The following is a 13,769-nucleotide window of genomic DNA, read 5'->3' on the forward strand; positions in this document are numbered from 1 at the left end:
TCATGTGCCTTTGTATGCTGCTCTTATTTAATGGGAGGTGGGGGAAATGTTAGTTGATGTGATGGCCATTTGGAACTAGTTCTACATTCCCATATTCTGCCTTTCTAAAATGAGAGATAGTGTGGGTTGGGAAAAACCTAAATCCTGGGTTTTCTGAATGAAGACAGTACATTTTTTATGAAAGTTTATGAATTTTTCTAAAGTCTTTTTTTTTAAGATTTTATTTATTTATTTGACAGAGAGATCACAAGTAGGCAGTGAAGCAGGCAGAGAGAGTAGTGAGTAAGCAGGCTCCCTGCTGAGCAGAGAGCTCCACGCAGGGCTTCATCCCAGGACCCTGAGATCATGACCTGAGTGGAAGGCAGAGGCTTTAACCACTGAGCTACCCAGGTGCCCCTAGAGTAACCTTGTTGGTGACAGTTTGGGATAAGGTGTACTGCAAAAAATAAAGCACTGTCTACAAATGTTTATTTTGATTTAGGAAGCCAGGAAGAATGCCTTTACTAGTATTCAATTTTTCAGGGCCAGTCTGAGATGGATAATTTATTAGGCTATCTTAGATGTGAAACATTGCTGACCAGGATATCCTATAGTAAATAAAACTGGACATAGCTCCCTTCATAAGAGCTTATAGGCTGCAGTCAACCCCTGAACAATAGCATTTTTGACTTCCCAAAGCTTAATAAAGCCTGCTCTTGACCAGAAGCTATATGATAACAGTTCATTAGCACATTTCACACGTTATATGCATTATATACTCCATTACAGAGCTAGGAAAGCGAGAAAATCTAGAGAAAATGCATTTACATTATTGTGTGTATGGGCGCCTGGGTGGCTCAGTGGGTTAAGCCTCTGCCTGCAGCTCAGGTCATGATCCCAGAGTCCTGAGATGGAGCCCTGCATCATATCACTCACACACAAAGAAACACACACCCACTCTGCTCAGCAGGGAGTCTGCTTCTCTCTCTGCCTGCCTCTCTGCCTACTTGTGATCTCTATCAAGTAACTAAATAAAATCTTTTTTTAAAAGGTTTACAGTATTTTGTGTAGAAACTACACAGGTACCTGTACCAATGGCAGTCAAACCTGTGTTCAAGTGTCAACTGTAGTAGCCAATCAACAGGTGAAATCCTGGTGAACTTGATATAATGTTGCTGGGTTTTTTTATTCTCAAAAATTTTTCATCATCTGTATATGTGCTGCCGAAGCAAGCACAATTTTTCATATTCTGATGGTGACAATACTAGAACTACTTAAAATCTTGGAACATGAGCCCTAAGTGTTAAAAACAAGAAACGTTTTTTTCCAGAGTTAAAAAGGTGAGGTGTTACTGTATAAATTATAAAGGGAAATTATGGAAAAAAGATGATCACAAACAGCCTTACAGTCTCTTACTATAGAAGTAAGGTGGGGGTGGGGGGCTCCTGGGTGGCTCAGTCCTTGAGCGTCTGCCTTCAGCTCAGGCCAGGATCCTGGTGTCCTGGAATGGAGTCCCGCACCAGGTTCTCTGCTCTCTCTGCCCCACTCCCCCTGCTTGTGTTCCGTCTGTTTCTCTCTTTGACAAAATCTTTGGGGGTTTTCTTAATATATTTAAAGATTTTATTTATTTATTTGACAGACAGAGACCACAAGTAGGCAGAGAGGCAGGCAGGCGGGTGGGGTGGGATGGGGGGGGAGCAGGCTCCCCGCTGAGCAGAGAGCCTGATTGGGGGGGCTCAACCCCACGACCCTGAGATCAAGACCCGAGCTGAAGGCAGAGGCTTAACCAACTGAGCCACCCAGGTACCCCTAATCTTTGGGTTTTTTTTTTTTTTTAATTTATTAGAGCGAGAGAGGGAACACAAGCAGGGGGAGTGGGAGAGGGAGAAACAGGCTCACCGCTGAGAGAGGAGCCTGATGCAGGGTTCGATTCCAGGACCCCAGGATCATGGTCTGAGCTGAAGGCAGACACTCAACGACTGAGCCACCCAGGCAGCCCGATAAATAAAATCTTACAAAGAAAAAAGATGAAGTCTGTATGGTATGGGGTTCTTTTTCATCCTTCCTAAGTCAAGTTTCCCTACAGCAAAAACTATGGGTACGTTTTCCGAGTGCTTTTGACCTGACCATACCTTGTGACTGGAAGTTCTCTAACAGCAAACATTCTCACTCTAGAGAAGACAGCTGATCTAGCTTCCTCTGTCCATTGATTTGATCTTCACCCCGAGGTAGAGGGAAAGTCACGGAAGTATTTTCTGAACAAGATGCATTGTGCCCAGGAACCTTGTGACATTCAGCCTCAGGTATTGTGGGGAAAGACCTTACGGAGTTGACAAGGAAAAAGCGTTGATCTAAATGACAAAGGTCTCTTTTTGTAGTATGAAGGCTTTCTCGACTCCCCACTTTACATCCTCCCAAGTAATCTTAGGACCTTCGTAAGTTCCGTGATAGAATCTCCCTAAAGCAATTTAGAAAACACACCAGTAAAACAAATTGGGAATTTTTGTAGACTCCGCACCTATCCATAATAAAATGGAGGGTATCCCGCGAAACTCTAACTCCCATGAAGCAGTGAGGGGGAAGGCGGAAGTCGCTATCGTATGCTCGTCCGCACGTCTCGGTCCCATATTGGAAATATGTGCTCATGTTGAAATAATACAATGTCCTCACAATAAAACTGGGCGAGGGGAATTTTGTAACGCAAATAAAATGTTTCCAAGAGAACTGCTAACGCAATCACTTAATCCGGCACCTGAAAGGCCACTGTTACTCTACTTCGGCAGCCCCGCCCCTCGAAGGAAGATCTAAACAGCGGAAGTGACGACACAGCTCTCCGTTAAATAGCTGGAGGCGGGCCGCCGCCGCTCTCTCGGCCTTAGCGCCATCTTCTTGGGTAAGTGTTGTCTGTTCCTGTGTTGGCATTCCGTGCACAATCCATTAACATCTGATCTCTACATTTGCCATCATTACAGCAAACTAACTGTACCCTTTTTCTCTTTACCTGTAGAAACCTCTGCACCATGAGAGCCAAGGTAAGCAGTTCCTGGCAGTAAGCTGAGGCAGTAGCGGTGGGTGATGGGTGGAGGGATAGCCAGGCAAGAGAAGTCCGCCATGGTTCCGAGCCGCTGGGTTCTCAAGGGTGCCCAAGAGCTAGTAGGGGAGGAAAAATAATTGGGGAGAAGCAGAGGAGGGCAGTAAGTACTGTGGGTAGAGGGGGCGGGAGTAGAAAAGCGCACGCAAGATTCAGGTTTATATCCGCAGGTGAGAGTGGAAGTCCAAATTGATAGGGTTACTGCGACTAAGCTCTCCTACTTAGGAACCCGCCAGGTTTTAAATAATGTCCTTCACACCCCTGCCTAGACCTGTACTAAAGCTAATCTCTTGTTTTATTCACTGCGTCTGGTTATGATCGATTGCCAGTGGAGGAAGAAGCGAATGCGCAGGTATGTTAAGACTTGACCGTCCGAAACAGGAAAAGGGAAGTGTAGCGTGCCTTGGACAAGACGTGGGAGGAGTATTTGGTTTAGAAATATAAAAGAACTTAGGTGAAAAACAATTCTAAGTATTGACTTTACTAGTACGGGATTGAACACAATAAAGATGGTAGGACCGAAGTGCTCGTTTGTTTTGCTACCCCAGGTATCTGATGCACATTTTTAGGATGGGAAGGAAAGACTGAATTTGGGTTTGTGGGCAGGAGATGTATTTCCGTGTCTACTTTTCAGGCTGAAGCGTAAAAGAAGAAAGATGAGGCAGAGGTCCAAGTAAACCGCTAGCTTGTGCACCGGTGGAGCCACAGAAGCAGAAATATGGAAAGCCAGAGGCCAGGGACGCTGTTACCAATTGTTGGGCTGCATGCCTACTCTCGAGCTTGATTCAATGAATCTAGACCATCCATCGCCGTCTGATCGCAGCTACCACCTTTGAGAGACCCGCCTTGTTCATACCAAAACCGACTCTTTTGGCCCTTTGCCCTGGACCTGTGACTTTTCGGGACTGTTTTCATTTGTGGCTGAATGTAACACGTGTACAATAAATCATCTCTTCTGCTGTCTTAGCTGAAGGAAAAAAATGGTTTTGTCTGATACGTGGTTTTTATGGTTCCATTGGCTGGGGTTCTGGATCACTGGAGCAGATCTTGAATACCCTGTGCTGTAGAGTGTCACGCCACATGGGCTACAGCCGGGTTGTGAATCCGGCCCTGGCCAACCGGCCCCACGGCTCTCGGAGCTACATAACTGGGTGGCCCTTCCCGTATTAGGGTAGTACACGCAAGGGGACGGGTTTCAACCTGCTTCGCGACCAAGTCAGGGGCAAACGACGATCCCTCCCCAACTCTTGTCAGAACCTCGGTTACTAAGTTACCGCTTTGGGGGTCTTACTGTGCTGCTGGGTTGGGTTGCTATGGTGACACGCAAAGCTTGCTGGGAACTTCCTGCGGCTAGTCGCTAGCCGCACAAGTACTTTGCGTACCATAGAGTAGTTCCGGGTCTGTAGCTAGAGCGTCATTTCTTCCGCAGGAAGCGGAAGGGCGATAGGGTAGGCGGCTCTTTGTCGAAGCTACAGGACCGGCAGGCGGCAGCAGCAACTACGGCGGCGGCGGCAGGTGAGGGAGGCGGGAGACTTAGGTGGAGGCCGCGCCCGGAGGGGAGGAGTCGGGGCTGGCCCAGCAGCTGGGCTCGACCGGGCTACACAAGGCCCCCCAGGACCGAGCTGTTTCTTTCTCACGCCCCAGGGCCGAACCCTTTTTCTGACTGACCCTGCTTCGCGAGCAAACGCCAGCTTCGTGACGTCACAGCCCTGCCCATCCCCGCAGCTTGATGTCACCTGGAGTCCCCCCTTCCCGCTTCACTTATGCTTCCTTAATGTCTTCTTCGTCTGGTTCACGGCTGAGCGCCGGTCGCACTGCACAGAACCTGGCAAACTAGAAGACTTGCTGTGGGAAACTCCTAGGACTTTCCCCCCAAACTCTGGGGGGGAAGCGTCATAATCACCGTCTCCAAGTCTAATCAGCCATCCCATTGCACTGTCAGTTGCTGCCCTCCCACGGCTCCCCATTCATAGTGAATTAACTTCAAGCCTAGGCCGGGCTCTGATCCCCACATCTTCCTTCATCTTGAGGCAGGGCACCTCTCACCCTTTGGTCACCCAGGGCTGGTTTTCCAACCCATTCTCCTAGGCTCTCCAGATTAGTTCTGTCTTATTCTTCTTACTGACAACTTCTCCCTTTGACAGGTGAAGTTCAGCTTGAACTCGCAGGAAACCTTGGAAGTGTCCAGAGCTCTTGCCATTTTGTCAAACTTCTTTATTTTAACGTCTTATAGTTCTCTGTTCTTACCCCTTCTCCCACCCAAGTCTCTCGTTTTTTATTCCTGTTCAGAACCCAGCAGTGATGTGGAGGTGGAGAACCACAGGAGCCCCGGACTTCACCTGAGCTACCTCAGGTATTGAACTATCCTGGGAGAGTTGGGTGGGGAGGAGTATTATATCTGATTATCAGCCTCTGGTGGGAGCTGCAGCATGGTTCAGACTCAGAGAGATGTTGTTTATTTTTTTACCAGGTCCTTTCACTTTTAGTAAAAGTTTGATTCTTCCTTAATATCCTTCTTTTTTCCTTGGTTGTTTCGATTTGGGGACTACATCCTTTTGGAGGAAGAGGATCCCTCTTCTTTTACAGATTTACCTGTAATTCTGGTCTCTGATCTGGTTGGTTTATTTTAGGAAGGTTTAAAGGCAAAGTCAAGGCAATGGAAAAGGTGGTTGGGGGGAGATGAAGACCAAAGAAACCAGTAAAGATTTCCTTATACTCAAGTGGAAACAGTATGAAGTTTTCCTATTTGAACAGCAGGGGGAGCCTGATCACTGCCTTAGAAAGGCTTATGAGGTCAGACACGTGGTGGCAGGGACTCCTAGTCTTTTTGGGGGTGGGGAGAGGGGAGGGCTCGAACCAGGGCAGTGGACTGACATTCCAGAGCTCTCTTGGGAAAGAGGAGACTTAAAAAGCTTTTATAGAGTCTATAAATAAAGAGGATCTTTATGGGGTGAGGAATGGTGTGGTTTGATGTCAGTGGGATCTAATGGGGAATGAAAGGGGTGTGTAGAATGGAAAAGAAAGGTCACTGGTTCTTGTGAAATTAACTCCTTCCTCCCACCTTGGTCTTACCGCAGATGGTTTTGTCCTTTGGGGGTCTAGAAGCGGAGATTCCAGCTGTAGAACTCTTACCCTGAAATGGAGTAGAGGGGGGTGACCACATGGATTGAGAACAGTGGTGAGCTGGGAGGGAATACTAAAAAATGATAGATTTAGGGACTGCCCTCAAGCTGGTGACACCAGTCTCTTAGGACTTCCTGGGGTGTAGAGATCTGATACTTCACAGTGCCCTCATGTAAAAGAGGGGTTAAAAGAAGTTTTGTCTGCAGTGCCCCATTATCCAGAGCCCTAGTAAGCTCACCAACCCATCTTGGCCACTTCCCAGTCTCCTCCTAACCTATTGAGACACTGAGACAGCAGTTTTAATTTCACTTCCTCAACTTTAATAAGGTCAGCTCGGAAGGGGAAATAAAACCCAACACTCTTTTCTCCTTGCCCCCTCTTTGGCCTAACATCATTGGTGGGATGAGGTGGCTTCACCCCAGCTCCCTCCCTCCCCACCCCATTAGCCAGGCTAGTGTGAATCATTCTGAACCAGACCAGGTGCACAAGGGCCTGGGCGGGACTTCTGACAAGCCAGCCAGTCCAGCCAGAATTCTCATCCCTTAGATTTTCCACCTTCAAAGCCATTGCCCCTCTGGCCTGCTTTTTGCTGGACTGCCTGCTCTATAGCTGGGAAGAATGTGGCCTCTCTGGAAGATTCCTGTTTGACACGGTTCTCCTCTTTCCTAGTGGTCACCAAGGGTGGCAAGAAAAAGAAGAAAGCCCTGAGTTGGGGGGGACCAGGATGCCTGACCGGGACAGCTATGCCAACGGCACTGGGAGCAGCAATGGAGGCCCTGGAGGCGGTGGCAGTGAGGAGGCCAGTGGGGCAGGGGCAGGCAGTGGCGGGGCCAGCTCAGATGCCATCTGTAGAGACTTCCTAAGGAATGTGTGCAAGCGAGGCAAGCGTTGCCGCTATCGTCATCCAGACATGAGTGAGGTATCCAACTTGGGGGTGAGCAAAAATGAGTTCATCTTCTGCCATGACTTCCAGAACAAGGAGTGTAGCCGTCCAAACTGCCGATTCATCCATGGCTCCAAGGAGGATGAGGATGGTTATAAGAAGACAGGAGAGCTTCCCCCTCGGCTGAGGCAGAAAGTGGCAGCGGGCTTGGGCCTTTCACCGGCTGACCTGCCCAATGGCAAGGAGGAGGTCCCTATCTGCCGTGACTTTCTCAAGGGTGACTGCCAGAGAGGAGCCAAGTGCAAGTTCCGCCACCTGCAACGGGATTTTGAGTTTGACGCTCGGGGTGGAGGAGGCAGCAGTGGCGGTGGCTCAGCAGGCCCGGTACCCCCAGGACGACGTCATGACCTCTATGATATCTACGACCTCCCTGACAGGGGCTTTGAGGACCACGAGCCAGGCCCCAAGCGCCGGCGAGGTGGATGCTGCCCCCCAGATGGCCCCCATTTTGAATCCTATGAATATAGTCTGGCTGCACCGAGAGGCGTGGAGTGCAGGCTGCTGGAGGAGGAGAATGCCATGCTCAGGAAGCGGGTGGAGGAGCTAAAGAAGCAGGTCAGCAACCTGCTGGCCACCAATGAGGTACTGCTGGAACAAAATGCCCAGTTCCGCAATCAGGCCAAGGTCATGACCCTGAGCTCTACTGCACCAGCGACGGAGCAGACTCTGGCCCCCACCGTGGGCACTGTTGCCACTTTTAACCATGGCATTGCCCAGACTCACACTACTCTCAGCAGCCAGGCTCTACAGCCTCGCCCTGTATCCCAGCAAGAACTGGTGGCCCCCACTGGAGCTCCAGCTGCTCCCCCAACTAATGCTGCACCTCCTGCTGCTCCACCACCCCCACCCCCACACTTGAACCCAGAGATCACGCCATTGTCGGCTGCTCTGGCTCAAACAATTGCCCAGGGGATGGCACCCCCACCTGTCTCCATGGCTCCCGTGGCTGTATCTGTGGCTCCTGTGGCCCCTGTGGCTGTATCGATGGCCCAGCCCTTGGCGGGAATCACGATGAGCCACACCACCACTCCCATGGTGACTTACCCCATCGCTTCCCAGAGCATGCGTATCACAGCCATGCCACACTGAGGGGGCTAATGGACACTCCCGGGGTATAGCCTCCCAGGGCTGCGGTCGAGGGGCCCTTACCCGCTCGCCTAGCCCTCCCAGGCCCTGTCTGAAGGGCTCACTTAAGAACTAGGATGAGAGACTACAAGGAGTTTGCTTTTTGAGAAGGGATTGGGCTGGTCTGTTTTCTCTCACCTCCCTTTTATGAGGGTCCTCTTGTCCATCTTCCTTCAAGCCTCACAGAGGGGGCCTTGCGTAGGAATGCAAACTGAAGCCAGCAGAGAGGAAGGACTGACCGAGGGGCTGTATGTCCCCTGATGGGAAGATGGGGACATCCTGGTCTTGTCCTCTCTTCTGCATAGCACAGGTTTCAGCACTGGCTTTGTAAGAAAACAAAAAACAAAAAACCCTGCCTAGAGGGAAAGCCAGGAAAGATTGGGAAGCGGGTGGCCAGGAGAGAAGGCCTGATCGGAGCCTTTAGACAATTGGAGGCCTAGCGGAGTTGGGACAATACAGGAACTGTTCCTGGGCCCATGGGAAGGTGGGGACCATAGTACTCCAGCCCAGAGACAAGGGGAGCTTTTCTTACCTTGGCTTGGCCTGGAAATCCATAGGGCAGGGCCCACCACTTTCCAAAGAAATAAAAAAATAATTATTTTTAACAAATGGAGGCAGTGAAAACTTGCTTAGATATTCTGTATGGAAGATAGGAGCGGTAAATAGATCTCATGCCAAAATGGGATAAAGACCCCCCACCCTCACATAGTTTGGGTAAGGTTTGACTGAGGTCAGGTGAAGGGTAGAGACCCAGAATAAGACCAAATGGGGCTTTGTGGGGTAAAAACACTGGAGCCACCCAGTCTAGTTTAAAAATAGTCCCATCTGTTTCTGGTTTCTATCTGCATGTACTACTCCCAGGATACCTTAGTAACCAGGGCTCCTGGGGTCATTTAGGGGGGCAGGTACTAAGGAGGGTGGCTGTGCTGGGAAATGGCAATGGGCTATGTATTGACAGATCCTTTCCTTATTCAAACAGTATGGCAGGTGGCAGTTGCTCTCTGAGTTGTTGATGGCAGTTAATATCCCCCATCCCTTCCTCAGTTACAATGCCTTAAGCCTTTAAGGCTTGGGAGGTGCTAGGAAAAGGAAAGTTCTTCTGGGGACACGAGCCTCGGTGTTCATCTCTTCCCGCTGCCTCCAAAAAGAACCACAGAGGTTTTAAATCCATTTTTAAGAGTCAGTAAGGCCAGGGACCCCCATAGCCAATCCTCAGTTCCTCCTGAGCTCATGGTTGATGTAGGGGAAACAACTCAGGTGTCTGATGGGACAGTGGATTTGGGGTAGAGAAAGTGATCCTGAGTTGTGCTTCCCCCATTGTATCTCCTGCTACCTCTTGCTTTCTTGTCTGGTTGATCACTCAGGTTACACCTGGGGTTGGAGATAGTGGGCTAAGTCAAGGTTGGTCATAAAAAAAGAAAAAGAAAAATGGCCTAAAGACTAAAAGTGGTCAAATACTGAAATACTGTTTGTGGACTTTAGAAACCACACGTTGATAAGCTTAATGTTGATTTTTTTTTTTTGGCACAATTCTGGATTATTAAAAGAGATGGTTTATAAACATTTAGAGACAAATGTGATCATAGATACCAACATGAGTTCATCCCAGCCAAATCCTGACTGTTTTCTTTTTGCTGAGTATCTCTAAAGAGGTAGTTGGGAAACTGTAGACATTGTATGTTCTTTATTAACATAAGACCAGCTAAAGGCCACCAGGAATACACCTATAGCCAAATAAGCTGGGGTTAATGCTCACTGGAGTAGTGGAGAAAACATGGCACATGGGATCCATGGTGTGTCCTAGCAAGGGGCCATTAGAGAGGACTTTGAGGACTTGGACTTTGGTTGAGTGATTTGGGGAAAGGTTCAAGGGAGTGGGGCTTCACTCTGGATTGGGTGCTATCAGGGAAGCAGGGACACTTCTGTGATTGGGTATCTTTTTTTTTTTTTTTTAAGGATTTTATTTATTTATTTGACAGATCACAAGTAGGCAGAGGGGCAGGCAGAGAGAGAGGAGGAAGCAGGTTCCCTGCTGAGCAGAGAGCCCGATGCGGGGCATGACCCTGGAATCACCACCTGAGCCAAAGGCAGAGGCTTTAACCCACTGAGCCACCCAGGCACCCCTGTGATTGGGTATCTTTATCTTATCCAGGAGAAGGGCAGACTAGAGTGAAGCTGAAGTTGGTGACAAAGCAGCAGTCACTCATTAGCTGGGAAAGGAGGATGGTTGCTATTTCATGATTTGCACACTGACCATATTTCGTATTTAAACAATTGTGAAATACGATCTTGCTTTTTGCTTCACTTCATCACAGTCACTGAGTTCCTTTGTGTGACATTGGTGTTTTGTGAGATTGTGTCCAGTAGGAGAACACCATTTCCCAGCAGTGACCCCAGCTCAGCCACTAACAGATCCGAAGCCCTGTCGTGCCAAGCCAGTTCCCAGATGGCAGGGCTGCTGTCCTGCTTCTCACCTAAGTCATTGTGGATAAGAGAATAATCATGACTCAGTTAATAGTCGAGTTTGGTGGAGTCAAAACTCAACATCTATGCCTAGTAAATGTTGATTAGTGCATTTTGTTAGAGAAACCTCTAGTCCTCTAGTCTCTAGTGATATACCCAAGAGCTATGTTCTGTTTTTAAAAAAAGAAAGGAAAGAAAAACTTGTGTAAAAATACAAGAAGCCCTATTATCAACAGTAACACAAGGAAGTACCAAGTACTCCTGAAAGTGCTGTAACGTGGATTCACTGAATTAATCCAAGAGATCAGTCTGGATCATTTGGATTCACCCTCCCCCTAAAAAATTGCTTGAGCCCACCCAAGGAAGAAATGCAGAGAACTGTATTCGCAGTAATTCACATGAAAACAGCACAGTACTTCCAGCTGATTACAAAAACAAGTCCTTCTCAGTCCTTCTAGTAGGCGATTCATATATATTAAGAGTCTGCTATATTCTAGGCACCTCTTGAGGAGCTCCATAAGGGTAACAGAACTGGAGTAATGCATTGTAAATAGAGCAGTTCTACCATGCCTGAGTAGCACCACTCCTAAATATTCTGTGTTCTTTTTTTTTTTTTTTTTAAAGATTTTATTTATTTGTCAGAGAGAGCGAGCGAGAGCGAGCACAGGCAGACAGAGTGGAAGGCAGAGTCAGACGGAGAAGCAGGCTCCCTGCGGAGCAAGGAGCCGGATATGGGACTCGATCCCTGGACGCTGGGATCATGACCTGAGCCGAAGGCAGCTGCTTAACCAACTGAGCCACCCAGGCGTCCCTGTGTTCTAAATGTAATTTTTAAAGAGGCCCATTGATAAACCAGTGAGGTAGCAGGGGGAAAAAAGGGAAAAGACTGAGGGAAGACCTAATAGACATCTTCAAATATTTGAAGACCTCCCCAAAATTTCCTGTCTTGCTGCACAAGAGATAAACGGAGTTCCAGAAGACTAGTTATGTACTTAATAATATAAGCCAAGGCACTGTGCTAACACTTCACGTGCATCGTCTCACCGACAGTGGGTAGTATTCTCGAACCTGTTTTGTAGAGGAGAGAGCAGGCATACTGAGAGTCAGCTACCCAGGATTCTGCAACTAGTAAGGTTTGGAGCCAGGAGTTTATTCAAGGAGTCTTGACTCCAGACTTGACAGAAAATTCTAACGATAGAACTACTTTGCAGTAACTTTTGAGGAATAATAGAGGAAATTTCCTCAAATCTCGTTGTCCCATCTTGAGGAGAGAGCAAAGACTAGGTTACCACGTGTAACCCTCTGCTTCCCCTAGAACATAAACGAAGTTTCCATACAGATGCAGATTGCAAATCCAGGAAGTTTCAGCGTTTTCCTCACTTACTTCTCTAATATAACGGCCATGCTCCCTGCCCCCCATTACTTATTTACTGCTTATCGCCACCAGGTGGCACCTGGACAGCAGAATTGTCTCCGGGCAGGGACCCACCCTGTTTACTTCTGGTCCCTGCATTGCAGCTGCTGATCCTGTGGCTGCTGGGCCCCAGCTGGGAAGAGCTCTTCCTGAGGATGGGCTTTTGTCTTCCAGAGACCATCTTTAGTAGAAGGGTCTGATGATCGAGATAGGGTGAGAAAGTGGAGAAGCTTGGAAAAGAAACCCCATTGGTGGTGCTCTCCACCCCTAGTGAAGTGACCTGCTCCTTCTACTCTAGTACTTGACACATTTAAGTTTACAGAGAGGTTTCCCTCTAAGGAGGCTCCTTCATTTTCCTGCTGTAGTTCTGCTTCATCAGTTGATGAGCAGGTCACCCTTACCTCTTCCAAACTCGATGAGCTCCTTCCCACCTGTTTACCTCTGAGAACAGGGAAGATGTACACAGAGGATAGAAAGCTGTTCCCTATGTAGTTCTGCACACTGAAGGAAGCGCTCTAGATACTGTTAGCCTCAGGGAAGTAGAAAAGGGGAAGTGGGGAAAATTTAAGATTAAGGGGGTAAGGGGGTACGGCTGATCAGGGCTAGGTTTTGAACAGTGAAACAGTCTGATGAAATCTGTGCCCTGCAGAAGCAGATAATATTTATCAGCTGCAGATCTGGACTCTCCACCAATCAACCCTACTTCCCCTGCTGCACCAAACAGAAACACAAGCCCCACACAGAGTGCATTAAAAGATAATTGTTTTATGACCAACTCTTCCCTCCTGGGCTTCCAGTTTAGTTTCTAAGTCCCTGGACAACACTGGTAAGTGCAGTTAACTAGTAACAGTAGTTATCAGTATAACCTGCACTTCTCCCTTCTTAAACTTACACAGCACAACATGGAATTGCAGTAGTTCTCCATCTGACTGTATTCCGAACTTTTCCTTCTAACTCAGGCAAATAAGAAACAGAATTGTCTCATTACTCTTGTTTTCTCATTTTAATGTTCTAGCAGTTCCTCAGGGTCAGAAAATTCTTGGAAAATGTAATCAAACCCGTTGCAGCTGAGGCGCCCCCCTCCCCCCACCTTTTCCAAGCCAATTTAATTTGTCTTCTATGATAGAAATAACTACGTCTTGGAGAGTTCTAAAAAATAATAATAATAATAAAGCCTCACTTCCTAGTCATGCTATCTCTCTCTCCTCTTCCCTGAAGGCTGGATAATCTCAACTCTGTAATTCTCGTATTTTCCAGTTTTTTTTCTAGCTGCTGTCTTTGCACTGCACAAAGTAGAGGACGGGACAAGATAGCCAGGGTCGGGGGCGCCTGGGTGGCTCAGTGGGTTAAGCCGCTGCCTTCGGCTCAGGTCATGATCTCAGGGTCCTGGGATCGAGTCCCGCATCGGGCTCTCTGCTCAGCAGGGAGCCTGCTTCCTCCTCTCTCTCTCTGCCTGCCTCTCTGCCTACTTGTAATCTCTCTGTCAATAAATAAATAAAATCTTAAAAAATATATATTTAAAAAAAAAAAAAAAAAAAAAGATAGCCAGGGTCGGTCATCGAACATTTTCATTCCACACAGGGTGTTTTCCTTTTCTTTTTTAAGGACAGCCAGGGAAACACTGAAGGCTA

General features: G+C 48.0%; 1 protein-coding gene and 1 long non-coding RNA gene across 3 annotated transcripts; both read left to right on the forward strand.

Annotated features, from left to right (window-relative positions):
• The first annotated feature begins 2,267 nt into the window (after positions 1 to 2,267).
• On the forward strand, positions 2,268 to 4,054 carry LOC132020778 (uncharacterized). 2 transcript variants are annotated; one of them, XR_009405079.1, is made up of 5 exons: positions 2,268 to 2,282; positions 2,739 to 2,872; positions 2,987 to 3,011; positions 3,400 to 3,422; positions 3,705 to 4,054. It is a non-coding gene; the product is annotated as an uncharacterized LOC132020778 (long non-coding RNA). The 2 variants fall into 2 exon arrangements; XR_009405078.1 differs by lacking the exons at positions 2,268 to 2,282; positions 2,739 to 2,872 and having other exon boundaries at positions 2,883 to 3,011.
• A 455-nt stretch (positions 4,055 to 4,509) lies between these two features.
• ZC3H10 (zinc finger CCCH-type containing 10) lies at positions 4,510 to 9,825 on the forward strand. Its single transcript, XM_059403385.1, has 3 exons — positions 4,510 to 4,585; positions 5,360 to 5,423; positions 6,863 to 9,825. The coding sequence occupies exon 3, from the start codon at positions 6,918 to 6,920 to the stop codon at positions 8,223 to 8,225; it is 1,308 nt and encodes a 435-aa protein (XP_059259368.1). The 5' UTR covers positions 4,510 to 4,585; positions 5,360 to 5,423; positions 6,863 to 6,917; the 3' UTR covers positions 8,226 to 9,825.
• The last annotated feature ends 3,944 nt before the right edge of the window (positions 9,826 to 13,769 follow it).

Source organism: Mustela nigripes, chromosome 6, assembly GCF_022355385.1.
Source record: "Mustela nigripes isolate SB6536 chromosome 6, MUSNIG.SB6536, whole genome shotgun sequence".
NCBI lineage: Eukaryota > Metazoa > Chordata > Mammalia > Carnivora > Mustelidae > Mustela > Mustela nigripes.

What these genes read in the sequence shown, in the direction of transcription:
- ZC3H10 (XM_059403385.1), top strand. Translation starts at nt 6,918, where the DNA reads ATGCCTGACCGGGACAGCTATGCCAACGGCACTGGGAGCAGCAATGGA.